This window comes from Symphodus melops (genome assembly GCF_947650265.1).
Source record: "Symphodus melops genome assembly, chromosome: 5".
Taxonomy (NCBI): Eukaryota; Metazoa; Chordata; class Actinopteri; order Labriformes; family Labridae; genus Symphodus; species Symphodus melops.
Genome location: NC_136695.1, coordinates 27,347,686 through 27,373,720, shown reverse-complemented (window position 1 = coordinate 27,373,720; position 26,035 = coordinate 27,347,686). Strand labels below are relative to the sequence as shown.

Here is a 26,035-nt window from a genome sequence, read left to right as displayed (position 1 = left end):
AAGTGGAAAGTTGGAAGTAAAATCCAGTTTTAGGCTCTGAATTGTCCGTTCATGAAGGAATCTGTTACAGCTGTTTTACAGTATAAGGTCACCTGGTGTGTTGGGGATTTTTGCTGTTCAGTATGATTCTGATCCCAATATTTAAGATGCATCAGAATCATTAAATATTCAACTGTATTTTATATCCGTGTTTATATTTCAGCCACTGTTAGCTGTCAAACTGTTAATACAGCAGAATACCTCAACAGAGCTTTTTTTTCTAAACCGAACGAAGCAGGGGAGCTCATTTTCAAAAACAACATCCTCTCCGTTCTCCGTATTCACCGCCTCCCCTCTGTGCTCCCCCAAAAGATGCACCCCTCACTTACATGCACCTTTGGTCCTTTGAGTGTGAGCTCGTGCATGCATTGGGTAGAGAGGCCTGATTGGTTTAATAAAACTTGGTTTCGTGCAGACGTTGGTCGAAGTTCTTACGTGTTTACAGCTGCTACAGATGACAGATTTTTGTCATTTCATTTTCAGAGCGCATGAGATCTTAATTAATGTCAGAACATGAAGACAATTTTTAACCAGTTTGTGTATTAGTCTTTTCAAGACGGGCCTACTGGTACTGAAGATCAACAGTCCAACACTAAATCCCTCACAGGAAACGAAACAACTCAAACTATTAAGAGATGCTAAAATACTGAGCTCAGCTTACGATGGCTGCTATTTGCTTTTATTGATTCCTCTCCTTCAGAACGGGAAGCACGACGAGGCGTGGATGATTCTGAAGCAGGTCCATGACACCAACATGAGGGCCAAGGGTTACCCAGAGAGGGTCTTCTCTGTAAGTAACATCGAAGGAAGAAAAAACAACAACTACTGTCTGCATGCAGTTAAAAAAAACCTCAGTGTTCACACAGTGCATGTGTTCCTGCCTGCAGCAGGTTTTGAGCTCTGTGCTGCATAAATTAGCATATTAAACATTTGAAACACTTTCTTTTAACTACTGTAATCTCTTAAAGCTTCGAGCCGCACGGCTTGTGTTCAATTTTAATGAAGATGGTATATGATAACAGGAACACTTAAAACACCATCATCTTAGTGTTAATGCTCAGGTGATCACTGATAGGTTAAAAATGTCTCAGATGTTTGATCGCTAATTGAAGATCCTTTTTGGAAAGTATGGTAACAAGTAATTATAATGAAACTCCATGAATTATAATAAGTGTCTGTAAATAAACAACTTCCTGTTTTAGTGATCTTTGGGCATGATTTGGCAGTTATTACTCCATTTTTTAAAAACCTTTTCTAATTGATATTTTACTGTATATCTAATGATTTAATGGCTGTTTCCAGGTTGTTGTTTCCATTTTGTTTGGATGTGTGCTCACTAGTTTTTTCTCCTTCTGTTCTTTCCAGGTGACCACAATCAAAACGGTGAAGCAGATGGATGATCTGGTGGACCTGGGAGATGGTGCCGCCTGGCATCTAAAGTGGAGGATCAAGCTGACTACTCTTTTCCACCAGGTGACAAACCCTGTTTGTTTTTAACTCAGTCTTGTCTCGGTCGTTATTAGCGTCGTTTAGACTACAACACTTCCTGATTGTTAAAGTATATAAAACATACATCTTTTTTACATTTTAATTTGGTATTAAACCTGAACTTACGTTTGGTGAATTTAACGGCTCAATAAGGATTACAAAGCCTCTCATATCTCATTAATTAGCTCATTCAACAAAGTGAACTAACATGATGTCAGAAGAGCCTTCTGAGTTTTTCCTGACGTGACAGTCAGAGTCTTCATCTTTGTGGACGGCGTGTATTTAGTGACAGGATCTGTTGACTTTATGACTCGGAGGGGATTCTGGGAGTTTGTGTTGAGTTATTGCAGCTGCTGCTTGTTTTCAGAGGTGCCTGGTCTATATTTACTTTTTATTTGACTGTACTGCATATTTATTGTTTTCTCATTGGGTCGCTTTTGTCTCCACGTCTCTGTGTTTGTTCCTTTAGGTGTGGAGTAACTTCCTTAGCATTTTCTCTCCAGAGTACCGCCGCACCACCTACATGATGATGGCTGTTTGGTTCTCCATGTCCTTCAGGTGAGATGAGGTTAAAGGCAGGGTGAACACTACCGCTTACTAGAACCAGTTCAGTTATTTGCTGACTGCTGCTGGTCGTAGCAGTAATGTGTGGATGACTTTGCAGACTGTTCCTGAGGTAGAGTTTACATCTTGTTCATGTGTTCTGCACTCTCTCCTCCTCCTCTGTCTTTTCCAGCTACTACGGTCTGACGGTGTGGTTCCCCGACATGATCAAGTACCTGCAGAAACAGGAGTACGCCTCGCGCACCAAGGTGTTCGTCAAGGAGAAGGTTGAACACGTCACCTTTAACTTCACCCTGGAAAACCAGGTCCACCGCCAGGGAGAGTACTTTAACGACAAGTGAGTCAAGACAGCATGCGTCCCCGCACACTCATCTTGGATTAAACGGACAGTCAAGGCCTTTGATCCGAAGGCTTAGGAATAAATTAAACACGTCTCATATATTCACTGCTGTTTGCATGAATATATTTGTTGGTTTATGGTAAACATGCTTTTAGCATTTCCAGACTTTGATGACTGTGTTAAAATTCAAAATGTTATATGTTAATGAAACATCTTTCTCCCTCACACTTTCAAGCCTTGTTATAAAAGACTTTGCATCTTCATGTTTGATCTCTCTGCACTCCCATAATCCATCTGTTCACGTCTCCATTTCTTGACTTCTGTCATCCCTGCCTGTTACAGATTTATGAATTTAAAGATGAGGTCTATGGTGTTCGAAGACTCGCTGTTCGAGGAGTGTTACTTTGAAGATATCACCTCCAGCAACACCTTCTTCAAGAACTGCACCTTCATCGCCACCCTCTTCTACAACACAGGTAGAAAACAAACACACACACACACACACACACACACACACACACACACACACACACACACACACACACAGAGACGGTATCAGTTTGCGTCACTGAGACTGTGACACATTTAAATCAGCATTTAAAAATAAATTGTATTGTACCAATAAAAACTCTTAAAGTCGACTTTATTTCAGGATCTAAATATCTTTATGTTTGAGAAAGGCCTCCTGTAGGTTCTCCTCCTCAGACTGCTGAAGGCTGAATGACTTTAAGAAATCTGTGTCACAATCTTCAGAAATTATTCATCTTACATAGTTTACCATTAAAATATTCTACAACTTGCAAATTCAAGTCATCACATGAAAATTGAATAAATACTTTTTTGATTATTCGTGTAATTCTCTTCTCATGACAGCAATGGCAAGATGGCGGCGCCCGAAACCCGGCTGTGGAATTACCCTTCTCTTCTCTGCTGTAGTTGCTGTACTATCTAATATGTTTACAATAGAACACATTGTATCTCACAATATAAAGATTGAGTGTTTGGTCAGTTTGTTCGTCTTTATTTCTCCTGATATTTAAAAATGAAGCTGCAGCTGTTTGTGCAAATGTCTCAGTTACCGTCCTTTTTTTTTTTTTACCCTCCACTGACCGAACGATTTTACTCTTTATTCAGGTTTGCAGAGCTGCAACGTCTCCTAGCAACCCAGACTGAATCCTTTTAATATTTCATTTTCTGAAAATTGGAGCTATCTCTCATGTCAAACCTCGGCATTGATTTTCCACAGATATGTCAGAAAAGGAAGAAGAGGAAAACTCAATCCTGTGAATTTTAGAAAATGTCATCGTCGACTTTTCTGTCAGCAGCTGTTTCCACCTTGCATCACTCTTCCACGGATAAAAGCCAGACCCCTCACTTTTCTCCCCGTCCTGTCAAAATTAAACCTGTTCAACACGTCTGTGTTCACTCTTTATCAGTCCTCTTTACCTCCCTCTTCTCTCCACAGATCTCTTCAAGTACAGGTTGGTGAACAGCCGGCTCATCAACAGCACCTTCCTGCACAACAAAGAGGGCTGCGTGCTCAGTGACGTCAGCGATGAAAACAATGCCTACATGGTCTACTTCGTCAGTTTCCTGGGCACCTTGGCTGTGTTGCCTGGCAACATTGTCTCTGCGCTGCTCATGGACAAGATCGGGCGGCTGAGGATGCTAGGTAATCTGAACACCGACCGCTTACTCAGCATGGGAAACTCAAGTGAGAAGGGGTGGGATTAAATAGGTTTATACTTCTTCCCACTCCTGTTCGGACATGTTTATTACATTTGCATAATCTCATTCATTGTGTCCAGATAACTTTTTTTAATATTTGTTTTCTTCGCTCTTTATTTGTATTTTTACATGTTCAAAAGATATTACTGTTGAACTACACATTCGATGATAAACAGCTGTTTAGGACTTATAAAAGTAGTTTTCATGCATAAACTGTAAAACAACGTTTTTGCATAGTATCAAACAATACATGTCCCAAGAACAGATCTCTTCTTATTATGATGTTCTTTCTTCACAAAGGTCGAATGGTTTGGACAGAGCACTGACGAACTGAAGTTCTGTCTCGTCACACTTTGAAGTTGTGCTTTATATGACAGTATTTGTTGCAGAAGGATTCCCTTCCTTACTTAAAACATCTCTTCTCCGTGTGTCTCTCTCCAGCGGGCTCCAGCGTGATTTCTTGCGTCAGCTGTTTCTTCCTGTCCTTTGGCAACAGCGAGTCGGCCATGATTGCTCTGCTCTGCCTGTTTGGGGGAATCAGCATCGCTTCCTGGAACGCCCTCGATGTGCTGACGGTGGAGCTCTATCCCTCTGACAAGAGGTAGGAAATATAGGCATGCCCTGAAATCTCCCTGACACTGTAGATTACGTGTTAAATGCTGTCACGAGACTCGCCCGTCGATGATTGGCTGGCTTACAGCGATGGATGACATTGTGCGGTGAACTCATTGGTCGTCCTTGTGATGCAAAGCATACAGCGGCCCTGTTGCCACCTAATGGCCTGAGAGGATCTTTTCCTCGTTCTTTGCGGTCCCTCTTTAAAAAGAATAATTTGGAAACACATTTTTTTAATCCTTTATGAAAAAAGTAGAATATAAAATATTAAATAAAACATAATCATAAAATCAACCAAAATAAGAACATGTTTCTTTGTGTGCGAAATCAGCCTTTGAATTTTCATTCTGTAAGATGTTGCGCCATCTTGTGGCTAAGTAGACACCCTACAAGCAACAACATTGAGGCATTCGGGTGTCGCTCTTCACACTCATGTTAAGAGAGAACAGCTCTGCATCTCAACACCAATGGTTCATTATTATATTCCCACCCAGTATATATTAGAGCTGAACACAGTTAGCCATGAGCATGTGATGTATGTTACATGTTGTAACGCTGCAGATGTGCATCTATGCTATACAAACGTGTGGTGTGTTACTGTGCAGAAAAACAGCAACACGAGTAAATAAAACCTGGATAAACACACTAAGAACATTGATCTGTAGATGCGTGAAAAGGTTTAAATGGAAACGATGTGAGCGAGAGATGCAAGAGACATGTAACGTATCATACACGTCTCATGGCTCAGAGGCTCAAAGACTACGTGTCGTACGTGTGTCTCTAACATGAGGGAGGGCCAGGACAGCTGTGTTTTGTTTCCAGAGATCTACTCTGAAATTCACATATTATAAGTTTAAAACAGTCTGTAAACGTGCAAACAGCTGAGTGACTGTGTGCTCTTTCTGCCTCCTTTCTCTTTCTCAGGACCACAGCGTTCGGCTTCCTCAACGCCCTCTGTAAACTAGCAGCTGTCTTAGGCATCAGCATCTTCACCTCGTTCGTTGGTATCACCAAGGCCGTGCCCATCCTCTTTGCCTCGGGGGCGCTGGCGGCGGGCAGTTTTCTGGCCCTTAAACTACCAGAGACGCGGGGTCAGGTGCTGCAATAGTGTGGCGCCGTCAGCTTTCCGGGGGGGGGAGGGGGGAGAAGCAGAAGAGTTTTCGCCGCACTGTGAATGAAGAGCTCAAGAGCCCTCAAAATCCTTCCCTCTAACCCCTCCTTCGCACTGATAGAGTAAAGTAAGTGCACCACGCTTCAAGACCACACAGAGGAGCGACATAGATATGCTGTAAACTTTGATAGGTCCTCCTCCATGCAGTAGAAGCTGTCAAACATAAGAATGCTTGAACACACCTTGAGCTTCTATAGATTGCTAAATGTGAAGGAAAGTCGCTCAGTAAAAGAGTGACGTTTTATTTCCTGTTAATAACATAGAAATTCTAGATTTGGTTCCCCTGTTAAAGTACATCCACCTGGGGTTGGAGGTCAGGGGACTGGGGTTCTTGATGATGAGCCATGGAAATAGACTCATAGAAACGACCACTAGCCATTGTTGCGAAGTTCTCTGTAGTCACCTCCATTCTCCTGAGCAAATTCAACTCACCTGTCAAGTCTCGAGTACGCTGCCATTGTTGGACACAGAATCAAAAATGCGACATTGTCTGCCTTGATTTGAAGCATTTTTGACTTTTCTGGGTAAAACCAAGACTCAACCCTCTTGGCTTTCTCTCAAACAAAGACCTCTCCTCATTTATTTTTTTTCTTCCTAAAGGTCTTGTGTTGGTGTACAGACTTTACTGCCATTTTTTTAGATGATAGAACATTCCAGGTTTGCTTTCGTTGTTAGAGCGTGACGAGGAGATCAACCGAGAGCCCTTCTCCCTTTAAAAACATGGTTTTCTGATCACGTCACGATACGTTACAAAAAAACAACGTTAAATGTATGTTTCCCATGCCATGTCTTAAATTCTGTGCCGCCATTTCATCACAACAATCAAAGTCTTTGTTAAAATGTACATTTGAAGCACAACCATTAGCCTGTGTGAATGTCCCCGAACATTTTCTTGACTTGATGAAAATGTTCAGAAACTCGCAGTCAGTCACCACTTCTCATCATACTGTGTATCCCTTTGTAAGAAATGCCTTGTTGGTACCCCCCTCCCTCCTCCTGGACTTACAGTACGTTTGCCTCTTATCAAATCTGTTTGGAGGGTGATATGCATGTCATAAAGTATGTATGTACATTTATGGAAAGTTACATTTTTGACAAGTTTGATAAGTCTGGATTAATTTGATCTCGTTTCTTTTTACATTTCCACCCCACAGAAGACAGCGCAGTGCTTTTATTCTGCTGTCCGTAGCAGTAAACAATCTTAGAGCACACTCCCCCAAAATAAAGATGATCCTTTATTTACACACATCACACATATTAAACATTACAAACGGAAGAAAGGCAAGTAGTCAGGGGGTCAAAAAAAAAAAAAGAAGAAAACAACCCTTCACCTTCAGCTTTTATGGTTTCACTGCAGGCACGAATTGTGTTAAGTGTGTAAGAGATGACAGATAAACTATAATCAAAATATTTGTGTGAACTGAATGTTTATATTGATGTGAGTGTGCTTCTTGGTGCAATATTGAACCTCCGTGCAATATTGGGATTTTTTTTTATTTTTTAATGTCTTTTAGCGTTTGACATTTGGCTAAACTTTTCAGGTTTGTGATTGGTCGTGGGGTAGCCGTCTTGGATTGATAACTGATAACACGCAGGGCGAGGATAACCTGTCGTCTAATCTTTCAGGCTTCTCTCGTTCCGTGGGCAGAGAGTAGCATCAAAGGGGCTGTTTAGTGAAACTGCTGGAAAACTCTGCGGCAAAATTTAGAATAGCAGTGAAGTTGTCCTTCTTCCGATTTTCATTTTCTTAGCGTGCGATGTGTATGTACTGGAACAGTGGTGATTTATTGCCGTCTAAATGATAGCTCACGGAGTATGGCTTTGGAGTGCACTGGAACGTGTTTACTTGTGCTTTATGAAACTATTAAATGATACAAATGTAGCTAGATACAACATGAGATTCACCGTAGAGAACTCACTGCCAAGGGCTGCCTGTCATCCATCCAATGACTTTAAAAGCACAGAGTGTCGGCAAAAATGACAACAACATTCCCCTGAACTAATAAAGCTAGAGTGACGCGTTCACAATTGCAGGGTAAAAGACAACACAATCCTAACAAAAAAAAAGATTGACAATAAGTTCTCATCCTGACTGCCATTTTGTAGGATAGCAGCCATACATAGACTCAAGACAGTTAAGTAACTAGACGACCCGTTGCACTAAATGTACTCTCTCGTACATGCACAATCGTGAATGCCTTGAGTTCTTCAAGACACAATTTGATGCAGCCTTGCTGGAGGTGTACGAAAAAGAGCGAGGTGTTTTTGGCAAGAGCACAAAGACCAAAACCAACCAAATGACAAGATTGTGAACACGAGTGCAGTTGTGAACATGGGTGCTTTGACGACCTGCCCCCTTACATTTCAAACCCTCTCTCTGATTTATGTCCACGATTTGACATCTGATTCATTATCTATGAGTGTGCCATCTCTCCTTAATTATTGCCAAATATTTTGTATGGCCTGAGTTTACGCATTACACCATCAGTTCTCTGTTATAGATATGAATATATGTAAATAAAGATACTTATAGTGTAACTAATAAGATGGCTCTTCAAAGCTTTGGACCCCTGGAAATTTGCAGTCAGTTATTTTTGAACTTTTAATCATGCAACGTGAGAGCAACTGGGCTCATTATGTTGAAGACTTTTCGCGATTCATCTGAGAATCTGTCTTCCGGAGTCCGGCCCGCGCTCTCTTTTTGAAACTGCATGAACTAAAGGCTTCAGGAGCCAAAACGGCCAGCACATGCGAAAAGAAAGTTAGTCTAAATTCCCCTTTTAAAAGCACATTGATAATATATAATAAGTCACATTTACTGTACAAATATTAAAGCTAAGCATCAGCAGTCCTACTCTCTGTATGTCGTCCTGTTTCACCCATGAAATGAAGAACAACGATGTCAAGATAACTGTTGTAATTGTTCAAAATGGATTGCCGTTAAAGCGCTAACCTGTCTCAGTGACTCAGTTCAGGCTCCTTCTAAGTCTAAATTGTCTGGTAGATACATATCTTAGCTTATGTTACAGGGTTTTTTTTGTATAATTAACTTGTTGCGGGAGCAACAGTCAATTGTGAGTGCAAAAAGTTAACAAAGCAATAAGTGTTTGGGTATTTGTCTCCTGTTCTCCTCTTTGAATCGACTGGGAATCGGAGCACACGACGATATATGCTGGCCTTGTCCTCTAAAATGCTGAGTGTTGGCTTAATAATGACACCGGACTTAACAGCTAACATTTGTGTGTACTCTCTAAAAACAACCCGAAGTCTTGAGGCTTTTGTCAATAAGATTGCATTGCCATTAATAATTAAATGTAACAAAGAATTTATCACCTTTGTCATTGTACTGTGCTGTAGAAACTGTAGTTGATTGTTTGTAAGTATAGAAACAGTTTGTGGAACCATGAATATATAAAAAAAAGTTCTATAAAAAAAGTGTAAATGAACAATGATGTATGTTGTCTTTGATTTTGTGTATTTTGTAAAAAATGAGGATGAAATATAAGTAAATACATCAATGTTAAATACCGATTATGAATCATAGTTAGCCTAAATGTGACGACATCAGTTCTGTTTAAAGGTGTGTGAGGTTTTTTTCTTATATTTTCTCATTGTTGATTTTTGATTGGGTTCACACTCTGCTGTGTGTCTGACCCTTTGGAATCACAATGGATAACAAAGAACCATGAAGAATAAACAAGTGCAAAAATTACTCAAGTCAACTGTTGTTGGTTTTTTTATTTCTATAAATATTGTTCCACATTTTTCAACATGGTTAGAATCCTTCTGCTGCAAAAAAACTATTCTGAACCCCAAGTTGCTCCTGCTGCTTAGGCAGGTTGCAAGTATAAATATTGGAAATCTGACATTGAAATTGAAACAATTTTTGCACACAATGTGCACTAACCATTTTTACAACAGCACAACTCATAGTAAAACTATTTTCAAACTTTTGTTTAAAAAAACCCAAACAAAAACAATTTCTTCAGGGAGTGCTGGAAGACTTAGTAGGCTACTTTGTTCCAATAAGACCATGTTCATTAAACATAGTTTCATAAAACTTTATGTTATGGCACTAGCCTGGTGAACAAATGGCAACCTATTACCCTAACACCATAATTTCAAGTCAATATTTTTTTCGTGAATCACAACATTAATGTAAACAGTAGTAGACACTTAATGTTCTACCTTTCCCACTTGCTACCCCCTCGACTGTCTGTGAAAATGACTTGACAAAATGATAACTGGTTACTTCTTTTCCTCCTGCACTGTCTCCTAGCAACCAGACAATAATAATAATAATAATAATAATAATAATAATAATACTTTAATAATACTAATAAATGTAGAAAAGATTTTTGAGTAAGCTGCTTTAAGTTATTTTATTTGCTGCAGTTCGTATTTACATCACAAGGGGGCAGTAACGGTTTATGCTTCCGGAAACACAGCCTGGTAAGCGGCACTGCGCCATACTGCGCATGTGCAACTTCTGTGTACAGTCGTGTTTTGCTGCAAGGTGAGTACCGATGTTAGCTCGTCTTAATGAGTCTGTTTTGACGTGTGTGTTGTATTTTGTTGAGTTTTGCGGCGCAGATAATCCGTCACATTCTCTTATTTCACTTAAATAACACGTGATGACAACAATGAAAGCTAACAAGCTACTTCAGTTAGCTGTCACAGTGAAGGCTGATTTGTGATTGGAAGTCGTGTTTCTGTCTCTGAAAGTGACTCTTTACGCCTTGTGTTAGGTCAATGGCCTCAGTTCTCTGTTTATTTCACTTCTCTTGACTGTGGCTCTGCTGATAGCAGCGTTGCTGTTTGTTTGGATGTCACAAGCTGTCTTTCCATAAATGTCTGTTCATGATCCTCAGTGTGTGGACTCTCTATTAGGTCAGTCTTTGAGCTATTTAAGACTTCTTATGAGATGTTTACATTGAATAGAATTTGCTCCTTTTTGTGCCACACATGCAATAAGCCTGTTTTAATAGCGTGTTTTAATTAATTAAAACAATAGTGACTTGTGTTTATACCCTTATGCTTATTACAGGTGGTCTCCTGCCACATCCTCTGATGCTGCCCACCGTCCTCCGCTGCGCTCGGCCCATCTCTACCAGTCTTACCTTAAGCCGACCTTTGGCCCACTTCAGACCGCACATGGACCCGGACCCGAGCCGGCCCGTTGAGAGAGCTATCAGAAGTAAACTGAGCAACACACTCCAGCCTGACTACTTAGAGGTACACAATGAAAGCCACATGCACGCTGTACCCCCTGGCTCAGAATCCCATTTCCGGGTCTTGGTTGTCAGCTCCCAGTTTGAGGGTCTGCCGTTGATAAAGCGCCACCGTTTGGTAAACGAAGCTCTGAAAGAGGAGTTGAGTAGCTGCGTTCATGCACTCGCCATCCAGGCAAAGACGCCTGAGCAGTGGGGGAACAACCCCAGCCTGGCCAAGAGTCCGCCTTGCATGGGGGGCTCGAAGGGAGACCACACAGTGGAGGAGAAGCTGAAAGGAGGGCGGGAGTGAAGGTTGGCTTCTGAAGCAGTTTGTTTGACTGAACTTTAAAGACTGCAGGTGAAAGCTCTGGGACACAAACGTTAAAGTATCTTTGTCTAATGCAGGTGACAGTTGTTTTCCCATATATCTGTTTTTGATCCGTTTTAAAATGATTCCTCCCGGGCTTAGAGGAAGTGAACATTCTGTTGCAGAGATGGGGCTTTGTGTTGGTTCTGTCATAATAAAACACGAGTGCAAACATGAATCTGCAGTGTGTTTTAAAAGTACACTTATCACCATCAAAGAAACGATTCAACACCCTGACCATGATGAAATCCACCGACCTCGAGATTCAGACACAGCTGATGATACGTCCAGTTACAGTCATGAAGAACAGGTCTCTCTTCTATTTCATGTAAAAGGTGCGTTTGTATGTTTCCAGGTCTGCCTGAATGTGAACATTCATATCACTTGGTCATGTGGGACGATCATTTACAACTTAGCATCATTTGAGCACAATTATTAGACCGACGTTTTCTTCAGGACAGAAATGAACATGACGTTACTGACTGTAAAGCTTTCTTATCTTTGTCTTCAGTTTATTTCTCAGTTACCAACAGAGGTTTGATTTTGTTGTTGTTGTTGTTTTCAGCAACCCTCTCTGACCTTGAAACCAGAGTGCAATGTCACAGGCGTTTCCCTCTGTTAGCTAGAATATCTGTGCTATTTCCATGGACAAAAAAAACAAAAGAAAACATCCCAAATGTGAACGTCAAAGTCTGACTGAAATCAAATAAAAAGATGACCTAGTATAGAGTTAAAATCCAAAATCCAAATTTTTTTGGGCGATTCTGACCCACAGGCTTCAGTTGAGCGTAACTGTAAGTATAATTATATATCGCTTTTTAAACATGACACCAAAGCGCTTCACCGGAGAGAATGACGGACAAACCAGTAAATAGAAATAGAAATTCCAAATTTTTTATTACAAATAAAAAAACAAAGTTGAAGTTGAAAAAAAACAAAAAAAAAACAAGATCTGTGTGAATCAAAAAATGAAAAGTGTAAGATGCCTAACATAGACTAAACCAGAGAGAGCAGGACAGAGTTGCTGCAGGTTTTTTTTCTGAACTGTCAATAACAGAGGCTCAACACAAGAGGGCAGTATGTCCACAAAGAGTGCACAAGATGTCTTCATTATTCTCCTTCAAGTCAAACATGAAACGATGTGCCGTCTAAAATATGTAAAAAAAAATGAACTCGTAACTTTTTGTAGAAATGTAACAATTTTTCAGAAACTCTCACACTGTAGCAGGAAATCAAATGCATTTAAAATATAACCCACACGACACTAAAGTGCAAAAGGAAATCAGTAATCGACAGCGATGAGAGTGTCAACACATTATTGCTTCACGTATTTGTTAGGTGATTATTGTTTCAGCTTTTTTAGTGATTGGATAAAAAAAACAAGTACAGAATGTTCGGTCATTAGCGCAGTATGACGCACTCTGCCTGTTTGTGTGTGTGTGTGTGTGTGTGTGGGTGGGCGTCTATTCTCGTCCCGGGGTTGTATATGTCCCTGTGAAGGTCTTCTTGTCCTACCCTTAACTCTGATGACTCAAAAAGTCGTCCCCTCAGGCCTGTGTGAATAACAAACAGAAGAAAAAGTGAAGAGGAGTCTAAAACATTGATCCTTTATCCCAATTGATATTCATCAGTGAGATTAATTTAACATCCTTTCAGTGCATGATGTTCTGATCCGAGACGAAGAGAACGTCTCACCAAACGCACGCCACCGAGCCCGGGCAAACTTTTAATGCTTTGCTTCAAAGCTCCTCAAAGTTATTGTTGGCTCATAAAGACAGGCCTGCAGAGGAATGTGGTGTCACCTCGAGGTAATGCACGTCGTCTTCTACGATCATCCTCCGCCTGGAATTGACAGCCTGTCAGGCCTCACAAAAGGCCCCGGTGAGGAGGGTGAACAACTGGTGTCACTGGTTTGGAAAAAGGAAAACACTAACACAACCACTTTATGACCCCTGCTCCCCCCGTTCGAGCCGGGCCTGAGGGGGGGCGAGCGGCAAGGTCGCGTCTGTGGGAGAGAGCAATAAGCTGGGGCTGTTCTGCCCCGGGAGCCGCAGACTGTCTCTGCCCATGAGATTTACGTGTCAGGAATCCAGGTGCTGTTATGATTGAGAGGGGAAAAGACGTCAAGACGTCAAAAAGGTGACGAGGTGGAGTGCAGAGACTTGTCCTGAACTTGGACGGGCTGTTTTACATGTGTGAGTAGTACATCAACTATTTAGTCTGTGGCAGTTATACAGCCAAATGACAGGGTCGCTCAGGTCACCTCTGTAGATTGGGACTTGTTTTGGCCAGAGGTGGAATTGAAAATGCCTTATTGACGAGCTTGGAGTGTCCAGTTAGTCCACAATGTGTAATTTTGTTTTTATGTTGACAGTTACTCTTTTTTTTTTTTCTTTTTTTTTCTGAAAAGTTAACAGCTGCAATTAAGATCCAATCAGGAGAAAAAAACTTAAGTTTGAAGCTTGTCGGGAGGAGAACATTGGATGCAGAGTCGTTTTAAGGTCATCCATCAGAGTGATGATAAGATTGAAGATGAACGTTGTGGTGCTGCGTCTCGACATCAGCAGGTTTTCAGAGCAGGAATCTTCCACTTCATTGGTGCTCAAGTTGAGAAAAAAAAAAAAAGGTACTTGGTTTATGAGTAGATCATTTGAGTTGTCTCACTGCCCTTTGTTCACGCTTCATTCAGTTCATTTAAGAGTAAAAGTTCCAACTCACGTCTTGATTTCAAAGAGAAAAGCTGGTTTGAGTTGCATTTCATTAATAATTAGAAAGTCCACGCATACAGGTCTGTATTAATGAAACACTTTTAAAACAATATATGATCTTAATGACGAGATCTATCGTATTGCTGTTCTGTACCAGCTGAACTGACCTCTGAACTTTAATAAACCCACCCCTCTCTCTCTCTCTCTCTCTCTCTCTCTCTCTCTCTCTCTCTCTCTCTCTCTCTCTCTTTCACATGTTGAAACTTTTCATTACAAATATGGAGATCGATATGTTTTCTTTTATTTTTAAAAAGGTCAACACATTTAAATATTGGACTTTCTGTTGTTTTAAGACATGGTTGACTATTTTCAGTGCTTGTGTGGAAGAGTCAGAGGGAGGTTTTTTAGCTCTCTTGTCTTATTGATTCGAATGTTATTTGTGTTGAGGATTCTTTTTAGTTCTCCGCCTTAAATTAGTCCACAGTTTCATTTCATTCAGAGTTAATTTACAGTGTTTACTTAGTGTGTACAGAGGCACTTCCACCATGTCCAGACTCCTGCGTGGTATGATGGATCTGTCTCCAGCCTCAGGTCTAGCCCAGGCCTGGAGGGTGCAGCAGGTCAGTGGGAACCCACCTTGGCAGCGCTGCTCCTGCGTCAGAGCCCCGGGACAGATGGTGCCAGGCTGGGCTGAGACTCCTGGCAGGGCAGGGTTCCCGCAATGAACAGCCGCTGATTTACGCCGCGGCTCCGGACCCCGGTCTGGGGTGCGGGGGGGGGGGCTCCTTCTGCACAGCTGACCCCTGCTGGTTGCAGGGTCATCCATTGCGAGGAGGGAGGGGGAGAGGGGTACAACAAATGGGTGTCTGGGAAAGGGTGGTTTGGTCATCCCAGGGGAGCGGCTTCGTCCTCAGGCCCCCCTGGTCAGCTGCAGGGTCTGTGCAGCATGTGTGCAGGGAGAGCAGCCTGTGAAACGCATTCAATTTAACCCCCCATGAAACAATAACAAACATTACATTTATTGTTCCTGATGCTGCTGCACAAAAGAAGTGTTTTCTTACGACTATGAGAACTTTGCAAAGTCAAAGTGGTGCGAAATTGTAAATAATGCTCCAAGAAAAAAGCTTTTTCTTACTAAATAAAACCTCTCAATTCACCTCAATCATTCATTTTTTACTAATTAAATCAATGATGCTGTGAGTCTTAAAAATCACATTTGTGTAAAGATGAAAAAAGCAAAGTTTCTCTCTCTGTTAGCGATGAGCATTTAAAAATCATCAGTCTTAATTACAGTTAAATCCTCTCAGATTTGCCTTTTGAAGCTCCCACGCTGCTGGGCTGATTAATCTTTAGCAGGCTTAATGTTGTGCAAAAAACACAGAGTTGAACTTAAGGTAATGATTATGGGCTATTAAGGCCTTTTAATTGGAAAGCCCCCTCCCTCCCTTCCCTCGCCAACACTCTCTCTCTCTCTCTCTCCCTCTCTCTCTCTCTCCCTCTCTCTCTCTCTCTCTCTCTCTCTCTCTCTCTCTCTCTCTCTCTCCCTCTCTCTCTCTCTCTCTCTCTCTCTCTCTCTCTCACCGCTCCACCAACTAATGAAATGAGTGAATAGGCGGCTTGAAAGGGAGGGACAAAGGCAGAGATAGGCAGAAGACAATATCTTTGTGTGGGAGAATTAGTTACACTCAGTAGTCTAAGTATTCAAAGCGCACAGCCCTAAAAAAAAAAAAAGTGTGTGGGGGGTTAAGAGGGGGATTAAGAGAAAAGTCCACACAGGTGGGTTTCTGTGAGGGGGGAGGGGTCCCATGACAGGACGTTACCTCGTTTGATAAACAACAGCCGGGGCCCACAGGAAGAAGGAAGGGAGTTATTTTATAGGTGGTATTAAGTGCTCCACCACATCAGGTATTCATTAAGGTAAATCTCCCAGGTGTGCTGTACATACACGAGTTAAACTTCTGAGGAGGGCGGATTTGATGCAAAGCAACATGGACTGATTGATATTTGCCGTGGACAGTGAGGGTGGGAACGTGGCTGGGAAACAGAGATTTTTAGTCTTCTTGACATCTTCAGACTGATGTTCTTCATTTAGCTGAGACGCAGACTGAACTGCTTTCACTGTGCAGGGTCAGAAAAGAAGGAAAACATGCTTTAACTTTTATTTAAGCTTATTTTTGACTATACATTTATTAATGAATGTATGTCTTAATCAAGTTAACCCAAATATAGATATAAAATTAAGATGGTTAAGAAAGTCTGTGTTGAGACTCTGATTAAAAAGGAAATTCTGTGTTGACAAACAAGCAAACTGTTAAGTACAAGTTCAGTTTTATTTGAATATTACAAAATTAGTTTACCACAGAAAGTTTAGGGTTTTTGTTTTTCTTTCAAATGATTGATTCAAATTTATGACAACTTACCGTTCAAATTCCGTCAACTTTAAATTTCATTTCATTTCAAACTTTTTCTCAAGACTTTGAAATTGACAATTTCCAAACCCTCATTTACAATGACGTGGAGATGAAGAGCGGACACCAAACAAAGATGATGATTCTCAGATAAAAAAATAAAAGTTGCTCATTGTGTTGCAGTAGTTTGAAATCATTATCTTAATAAGAAGGTTTTCTTTATTTCTCAGTGTGTTAATACGTTTTATTATTAATTATTCTACATTTTTCAACTTCAATGGACAGACAGTCAGGAGAGTGAGTTCGGTGTCGGGTCCAGTTGACCACTTCCAACAACTTGTTTATGTCATGCAGTGTAGATGGTTTAATGTGTGTTTTCACATTAAACTACAACTTCTGACCACCTTGATCAGATCAAGATGTTGAAATGTTGAAAGTTTGGTGACGTGCTGGAGAGGATTAAAGTTTTTCATATTTTACAATCTAATTCTCCAGGCATTGACACCATCTCAACTGTCTGTGTTTTGGTTTTCACTGGTAGACCAGGGTTTTTTTTTTTTTTTTTTTTTTAAATCCCTGAATACACACAAGGTCATCAGTCAGGCTGGCGGATCTTCTCTGTCTCCAAAATGACAACACAGAAACAAGACGCCACTAAAAGAAGTTTGGCGTGAATCAGCTGAAAACATAAAAAAGAGAGTAACCTCTATCTGTGTGTGTGTGTGTGTGTGTGTGTGTGTGTGTGTGTGTGTGTGTGTGTGTGTGTGTGTGTGTGTGTGTGTGTGTGTGTGTGTGTGTGTGTGTGTGTGTGTGTGTGTGTGTGTGTGTGTGTGTGTGTGTGTGTGTGTGTGTGTGTGTGTGTGTGTGTGTGTGTGTGTGTGTGTGTGTGTGTGTGTGTGTGTGTGTGTGTGTGTGTGTGTGTGTGTGTGTGTGTGTGTGTGTGTGTGTGTGTGTGTGTGTGTGTGTGTGTGTGTGTGTGTGTGTGTGTGTGTGTGTGTGTGTGTGTGTGTGTGTGTGTGTGTGTGTGTGTGTGTGTGTGTGTGTACGTTCCTCTTGCACGGCTCAGTCAGCCACGTGATCGCGGCAGTAGGCGAGGAGTCATGGGAGTTTTTCCTGGGGGTGTTGAGGCATGGGGCTGGTTAGGCTGGTTTTTGGGCCAGAGTGCACAGGCCAAGGCCTTCGCCCTGAGCCCTGCACGCTGAGTTACTGACACGCAGGCAGCTCCCCTTCCCTCCCCTCCAGGGCACTAACCAGAGGAGTGTGCATGTCAAGACAGATGGGTCACAGATAAGGCTCTTTCAAGGCCTCCTCTCTGTCCTCCCTCTGTACCTTCTCTCAACCTCTGTGATCTTCCCACTGCAGCTCCCTCGCTTTGAACCTGTTCCTCATTCCCTCCTCCATCTCCACTCTGTCAATCATATCCCTTTTTGTGTGCGCTACGACCCGGGTTGGCTAGCTACCCTTCGCCTCTTTCCAGTCGTAAACTCCTTCTGACCTCTGATCAACTTTCATTCAACGTTTTAAACAGCCCGTCTCATGTGCAGCAGAGCTGAACGTGCTCGATATTCCCTCGTTGTGTAAAAAAGAAATTTCCCCCAAACCCTTCCCTCCGACGCTCACAGCTGAACCCTGACACATGACTTTTCTCTGCCTCTCTTTTTCACTCCTTCTTTAGCGCTTGGTCTCAAGCAGGATTAAATTCACTTAACCCCCTGGAGTACCACACACCCGATCTGATCATGCTTATATCTCACACACAGCCTGGAGCTATTATCATATCACCATATTATGTTATCGCTTCGGCCCCTGGGTATTACTCAGTGCTGATGTTTTCAGTCGAGAGGTTGTAAGTTATTCAAACACCCGTGTTTGGAATATTTTGTGGGATTTGAATGACGGCCAGTACTGAGAAGCACTGCAGACCCATGAAGCATATGATATTCACATAGCTGTTTTTTATAGTGGCTGCAGAAAGACACTCGTAAAGCTCCCCACCGACATGTTTATCATCATAAAACCAACAGGAGAGTTAACAGAGATTGAGCACATTTATGGCTGAGCTGCAAATATCATAAAAAGAGAATTGATTAGCATCTGGTTTGCTCATGCGGGCAGTGGTGTCTCTTTGCACCTGATGTACCCTGGTTTTAAGACATACATAAAGATTTGTTAGTCTATCTTTCAGGTTGGGTTTTTTTTTCTTCAGAGACGCTAGCTGTGTGGCTCTAACGGAAGCATATCTGTCAATTTGTTGGTCCACCAATTTGTTCCAGTCTCAAATATCTAAACAAAAGCTCTGCACTGACTGCCAAGGAATTAGTTACAGACACTTCTGGCTGCAAGATGAATTGGTATCAGTCATTCATAACTCCCTCGAACGAGTGGCGAGGGATTTCACGCTGCTGCTCAAGGGCGAAGAGAGACAGGATGTGTCGGGACAGGGAGGGACGACGTGCAGAAAAAAAGTTGGCGTCTGATTCCAACCCACGAGTGCTCTGGCTTTAGTGCATGGAAGTGCACAACATAACCACAAGGCTCTACGTCGCCCTCACATGGGGAAGTTATTGACCATCTCTCTGCAATTCTCATTTGGAGCAGAAGCCAAGTTGTCTGACGGTGATAAGCTAACCCTGAGCAATGGAGTGAGGTTTTAACAGGGCTGTGTGAGATCTGCTTCAACTGGATTTCACTCCGGTGATAAACGTAATCCACAAACGAGTTGTCGAGTTTCAGGAATGCGTACGTTCGAAGGGGCTAAATATTTTATTAACATTGTTGATAGCACATCAAATGATTTGTTTTTTTCCTGATATATCTGAAAAGCCAATTTGTTAGCGTATCAGCCGGACTGAGTGGGCGTACTTTTTTTTTTCTTGTTCAACTTCATACTTGCTGAACATTAACATGTCACCATCTGATCGTTCAGGCCTACAGAGTCGCTGACGTTAGCAGCTGTTGACCCTTTTGGTCGTCACTTTTAACCCATCTGAAAACCGTGGATTGTTGTTAAGCTCATAACAACATGCATCACCGTTGTACTGATTGTTTCCCATTGGCCTCTAAGAGGATCATTCACCGATGCCTCCTCTATAGGGCGTCTTTGAGTCCTATATTAACCCATAAGCGATATTGTTGGCGCTGCAGTGGGGGTCAGAAGGGTCAGCCATACGCAGGGCCAGTAAACGCGGGGTTAATCTTAGCTCTTCCAGATGTACCATCCATCTCAAAAGGAGCTGCGAAGGCTCCACTCGGACTTCCACAAACCGTGATCTATTGTTCATCTGTCAGCAGTGCTGTGATATATTCTATCCTACACTCGTGGACAAAACGTACCCCGGCGATTATACAAGCGGGGCCATTCGCTGTGCAAAAACGCCAGCCCGCTGACTGTGGACACCAGGCAGCTTGACCCCGGGGTCTCACACTTCTTTGTTTCCACTGACCTCTGTTTCTTTTACCCCCCTCTGTCCCTCCAAGTCCCCCCTCCTTTCCCTGAGTCCTTCTTCCACACACTCTTCACACACATACAAATAAAGAAATCCCCCCCCCCACCCTCCAACCTATTTTATTAGCACTTTGAAACTAAGGCCTTTTACAGGGGAGTGGAGGGAAAAAAATAATAGGAAGGGGCTTTAATTAGGAGAGTTATTAGGGCTCAAATAAAACAACAGGGTCAGAGGGAAGAGCTGGGTCAACTGGGAGTGTGTGGGCTTTGATATGAGGACTTTGTCATCTTTGGGTTTGACCCTCATATCCTCAGAATAGAACACGGCTCAGGGATGCCCTGAAGAGTGTTGTTGTGCACGCTTTGTCTGAAGGGCGTTTGTAGCAGCAGGAACTACGACTTACTGAAGTGTGAACCAAAGCTCTGGTTTTTGTTCCCTAAACACAATATGACACAAGCAGGAATGTTGTTCTGAATATCAGTCTGTGATGCTGTTGTAGGCAAGATGCCACAGGCCATTGATAAGCATAATATCAGATAATGATGGTCTGTACAACAGCACAACCTCAAGTGTGATCACTTTTTTTTTTATTACATGGACATAAATGTTCAGAATAGAAATGCTGCATGAAAACGCCTTAATCTAACAGACTGATTGGATCAAAAGTGTTATACCGATCTTTATTACATCCAGCATCCATGCAAACACTTGTTCCAGACGTTTATTGATTGCTGGACTAAATACTGCTGTGCTTGAACGTAAAATAAGAAAACAAAAAAAAAAAAGATATTATTTGCAGGACACATTGCAGGTCAATTTTGAAAAATAAAATACAGCGGTCACATGTTCCAGACGCTCCAGTCCTCCAAGCCGATGAGGTACCCACTTGTTATTATATAATTTTCACCCCAGTATCCTTCTCTATCAGCTGTCTTATCTAAATATATAAATAAAAGACAGACATTCAGAATCACAGATGTAAGAGAAGTGGGAGAATTAAGTCCCTGATGTACTGCGAGTGATGCACGGAGGTGAAACACCTGGAGGCGTGCAGCAACAGCAGCGTTTATTTACAACACAGGCAGAGTCAAATAGCACAGTCGCTCCGGCGTGCTCATCAGAAAGTGTAATAATACAGAGGAATAAACACAAAGAGAGATTGTTTGAGTTTTGCTTGAACTGGAGCTCAAAAGAGAGGAGAGAAACTTTATTGACACACACCCATTGACAGTAATCAGATTCGGTGGGGTGCAACAGTACAACCTGAAATGTGACATCGCTTTCATTCAACAGTTCTTCAGTCTCCATTACTCAGCAGGAGGTCTGGGACAATGTGCTCTGCTCCTGGTTGGATTTTATTACGATTCTTGGGTTCTGGAGTATTTTGATGCAACAAGTAATGCGCTTTGATAGAATTCATTATTTCAATTTTGTTTCCCCCATTTAGAAGAAAAAACAATAGAAGAGAGTTGAATATTCTATCACGAGTAATATCTCTAAAAATAATGCACAAAATGTGTTATTCTTCTAACCCATGTAGCTAAAACAGGCTAACCCCAAATGTCCACAGATTCTGTAAGCGCTGCTTTCCATCAGCGCCACAGTTTTACACAGCGTGTAAACATCACAGGAGAACTCCAAGATCACACGGGAGCAGTATCTCACTGAGGATTATTTGTTCATGCGGTGCTTGTTTTGACCTTACGTTGATCAAGTGAGTAAAATACAATTGTGAGTCTGTATGTTGTGTTTTATTTTGAATTAACTGGATGCTCTGTGCCTTTTCTTGTCTGACTTCCTGTCCGGGTTGTTAAATTCTGTCTCGCTTGATGCATGCCTGAAGCGCATACTGTCAAAAATAGACTCACTGACTGGAGTGGAAGCGAGCAGCGACTTATTGTGTGGCGCTTACTGACCATGTAGAGATTGGGGATAGGCTAACGTTAGCGGGCTAACATGAATCCATGATCACCTCAGCAGCTCTCTGCTTGAAGCACATTCACAAACACGAAACAAATGTGTGCTAGTACTCCCACTAGTTTTGGATGGCAGCTGATGTTTTGAAGTCATTCCTTAAAAAACTGAATGTCCTCTATGAAAGCTCATAAGCTAATTAGCAAGCTATTTTACAAGCTCACACAGAGATGACCAAGACTGGCCTCTGGTTATCTTCTTTCATTTAGGATGGAACAACACATGTCTTATTTCTCCATAAGAACAGTCACAGAGAGACTGATGGGAGATGACACAGAGTTACAGCTTTATTTATAACCTGAAAGACTCTGCAGGCTCTTGAGAGAACAAGGCTTACGTTGTCAGCTGTTTTTCTCTTGAGGCTGCTCTCGTTTCTTTTCAGCTGTATCATTTTAATCGTTTTCTTTGCACAACAGAATTGTTTTAGTTTCCAGTTCATTTTACACTCGAGGGTTTACGCAGAACAGCTTCTCTGATGAAGGTTCAAATCTGACCTGTGAAGCCCCACAAAGCCAAAGACAAGGATTTAAATAAAAGCACACCACTGGTTCTTCAATTTGACTGCATCTGGAAACTTTTTTTTTTAAATTTTTTATAAATGTATGTATACATCCATTGGTTGTTTTTTATGGGAAAACAGCGTCAATGGATAAAAGGTACAAATCTGTATTCCAAAATAATTTCCCCCCCAAATAGATATAGATATATGTACACAAAATGAATAGTCAGTTAACCTTTACGAAGGAAATAAATCTAAAACAAAGAACCTTTGTTCCGATGTTCAGTCATTCAACCAGTAAATCAAGAGTCTGCTGACTGTAGCTTAGGATGCATTAGTGTTTCGGAGGCTCCAGCTTGATATAGCTTAATGTACCTGTGTATTTGACATCATTAGTGGTTTTCAGAACATCTGAAGTTGAGTGATACAAGCCGACGTCTTCTCTACAAGCACTCATACAAAGTCTGCTGTCCAATGAACTGTTTGTAACTGTTGTATTATTCTAAATCTGCCGTGTGTGTGTGTGTGTGTGTGTGTGTGCACGTGTGTGTTTGTTTAGTGCCAGGTGTGCCACCCCTTTCTTTGTGATAGGGCCGAGAGGGGATTGTGACATGGAAGCCCCCTGCAATTTCCTTTACTCAACTCTTTACCGGCTTCCGACGCGGCAATACCTCATCGTTCGATTCCCTTCTGTCTCCTGTCTCATGTTCCCTCTCCTCCACTTCCCCTTCCCCTCTTCCTCTCCTCCCAGGTAGCTGCCCTCTGTGGCTTTTCTGGCTGTTTACCAAACACACCGACGGCCTCCTCCTCCTCCTCCTCCCCTCCTCCTCCCCTCGCTCCTGCACATGCATGTCTTTGTTTGTGATCATCTGAGTAGAAAATGGTTCCCAACTACCGGCGGGGCTGCAGTGTGAGACAGGAGGCCTTAAGTGGTGCTCGCTGGAGGGGGGAAACAGGGGCTCAGGATGCCGCTGAGTGAGTCCATCCAGCTCCTCTGTGGGGGGAAGTAAAGGGGTGAGGGAAGGTTGGGCAATGATTAGTGAGAGGAGGGGAGTCTGCAGAGCTTTGCACAAAATGAGACTGATGAGCAGAGACAATTCATTTACTGTAAAATTAACTCAACAACAGAAATACAGTTAACTCTCATGAAGCATTATGAGCAGTGCAGACAAACCATCCTAATATATTATAGGAAAAAACCAGCGTTGAACTTTGAAGCATTTCAGGCCTTTGCTTTTTATATCTTGAAATAAGATTTTTATTTAGCCTTGTCACGTGAATGTGGTGTTCTTTTAGTGTGATTTATATATTTTTGTTGTGCTGTAGATGTATTGTAAGAAATGACTGCATGCTTTATTTGCCCAAAGCAAAGCACCCTAATAGAAGATGATGGGAGAGCTGCAGCCCTCCACACACTTAAAACCACACAAATCATCCTCAGGGATTTGGATCAAAAAGCAAACAAAGGGATCCACGATGCAGAGCAATGTATGTCAGAGAGCGCTCCCAAACAATATTCAGCACAAAGGGATTAAATCTTTATCTCTAAACTTTGGCATCAGTCACAGTCAGAGCCCGCTGCTAAAGAGAGAGAAACCAGTTGACAGATGTGCGAGACAGATGTGTATGTGTGCGCGTATTAGGCAGAGACATCGAGGGTGAGCGTGCTGCTGGATGAGATGTAGGTATTATAAGTGGCTTGCTCCGGGATGACCAAGTAGGTCAAGAGAATCAAGGCGGGAGTGAAGGGGCTCACAGAGCTGTGAGGGGAAGGTCAAGCGTGAAATCCCTCCCGCCTTGCCACTGTGACCCCCCAGGGAGGAACTCAGGACAAGCAGTGAGGTGTGTGTGTGTGCAGTCGGAGCAGAGTGCAGTGGAGACGTGGGTATATTATGTGGCATTTGTGCCATGTAGCTACAGTCTATGAAACTCTTTGACCAACAAGTATAGGAACCTAAACGGCCCATTAGGAGGAGAAAAACAGTCCTGTGAGATGAGACACAAAGCTAATTTATATCCAGTCCGTTTGGAGATGTTACTGCATCTTTTGGTTTTTGATGAATTGAAATTTGAAACGTTCAGTGAACCGTTAAACATCCTGAGGAAAGATTCAAATTACTCTCGCTGTCTACCCGTCTTTGTCGTCTGAACGTTTTTAACTCACACATCGGATGTTCAAAGGGGAGGAAACTCTCAAACCTGACTCCAGGTATAGAGGCAGCAGCAGCAGCAGCAGCAGCAGCAGCAGCAGCAGCAGCAGCAGGCGCGTGTAACAGAAGATGCTGCTCAGTGTGCTTTGGATAAATTCAGCTTCATACAGCTGCAAACATTTGATGCACCACAGTTAGCTTCCAGCTAGTTTGCGTCTGCATCTGTAATCACACACACACACACACACACCAGACATCCCTAAGGACATGAGTGTAATTTGACACACCTCAGTTATAAAGTGTATGAGTAGAAAACCACATCCGTGTATTTTGGCTCTTGTTGTTTTTTCTTTGTGGTGTTTTATTAAAAGTTAAACGCAGTGATGAAAGATCAGTGGTTACAGGCCTCCGGCAGATCCTTTGACTTTGTTTTTTAAGAATGAATTGCAATTCTTCATATCGACTCTTTTATCTTTAGAGAAAAAACCCCCCATGTATTTTCTGCATCATTTCCAAAAATGAGAGGATGAACCAAAGCAAGAAGGACTTTCTCCTAACGTGATCACGATGGCTCGATGTCTCCTGTAAAAACTCATGAACCTGTTGTCCGCTTTTACAGAGAGAGGTTTAATCTGTTCATTTGTTTGATAAGTGTATTTGTGTGTGGGTCTGTGTGTGTGTGTGTTTGTGTCTTTGTGTGAGAAAGTGAAAGATTCACCTCTTGTGCTCCCTGCGGTCTGAGGGCTCATCCTGTCACACCCTGTCGCCTTCATGTCACTGCTGCACAGCGGCTGCTTTTTCTCGCACTCGCTCCACCTCAGCGCCCGGCAGCAGAGGAACTCCTCCTCGCCTCTCCACTCCTGATAAATGTAAGGAAGGGTCCGGCTAATTTAAAGTTTGGATGCTTTCTTGTAGAGTATATTTTTTTATTAAATATCAGGAGAAAGATAAAGGTTATACTACATAAAGAAGGGCAGAGTGACCATGAAGTAACCCTTAAGTCTGTTGACTACACTGTGAGACATTTGTCTATTTAAGGCTGAATTGATTCCTAAAAAATAAAAATAAAAATCACTGCAGTCTGACATACTGTACATCATTGTATGTGTTACTGCCGCTTAGCCATGCAACACACATTTTCAGGAAATAATAAGACATGCCCTCTGTAAATAAGCAGCCATCGGTCAGCGGCGTAATTTCATGTCATGTTTGGCTTTGAGGGAACTACAGAATCCTGTTACGAAGTAAAGCCAAAACCTCGGGAGCCGTTTTAAATTTTAATCTGTGACGCATCATCCACTTAAGTTTGATTAACATCCTCTGAT

The 26,035-nt window shown here is 42.1% G+C and overlaps 2 protein-coding genes across 3 annotated transcripts in view; both read left to right on the top strand.

The window, feature by feature from the left end:
• sv2a (synaptic vesicle glycoprotein 2A) overlaps window positions 1-26,035 on the top strand; it is a 215,272-nt gene that overhangs the window by 30,657 nt on the left and 158,580 nt on the right. Inside the window, exons 6-13 of one of the 2 annotated variants that reach the window (XR_013778993.1) lie at window positions 740-829; window positions 1,405-1,512; window positions 1,997-2,085; window positions 2,264-2,428; window positions 2,774-2,907; window positions 3,897-4,103; window positions 4,601-4,760; window positions 5,699-6,152. Coding sequence is in view for 1 of the 2 variants with exons in the window: in XM_079342914.1 (XP_079199040.1) it covers window positions 740-829; window positions 1,405-1,512; window positions 1,997-2,085; window positions 2,264-2,428; window positions 2,774-2,907; window positions 3,897-4,103; window positions 4,601-4,760; window positions 5,699-5,882 (1,137 nt within the window). In the remaining variant the exon portion in view is untranslated. Of the gene's footprint in view, window positions 1-739; window positions 830-1,404; window positions 1,513-1,996; window positions 2,086-2,263; window positions 2,429-2,773; window positions 2,908-3,896; window positions 4,104-4,600; window positions 4,761-5,698; window positions 9,658-26,035 lie in introns of those variants that run through there. The other variant, XM_079342914.1, reaches the window with a different exon arrangement.
• Window positions 10,372-11,703, top strand: bola1 (bolA family member 1). The gene is made up of 2 exons (XM_079344784.1): window positions 10,372-10,461; window positions 10,993-11,703. The coding sequence occupies exon 2, from the start codon at window positions 11,016-11,018 to the stop codon at window positions 11,466-11,468; it is 453 nt and encodes a 150-aa protein (XP_079200910.1). The 5' UTR covers window positions 10,372-10,461; window positions 10,993-11,015; the 3' UTR covers window positions 11,469-11,703.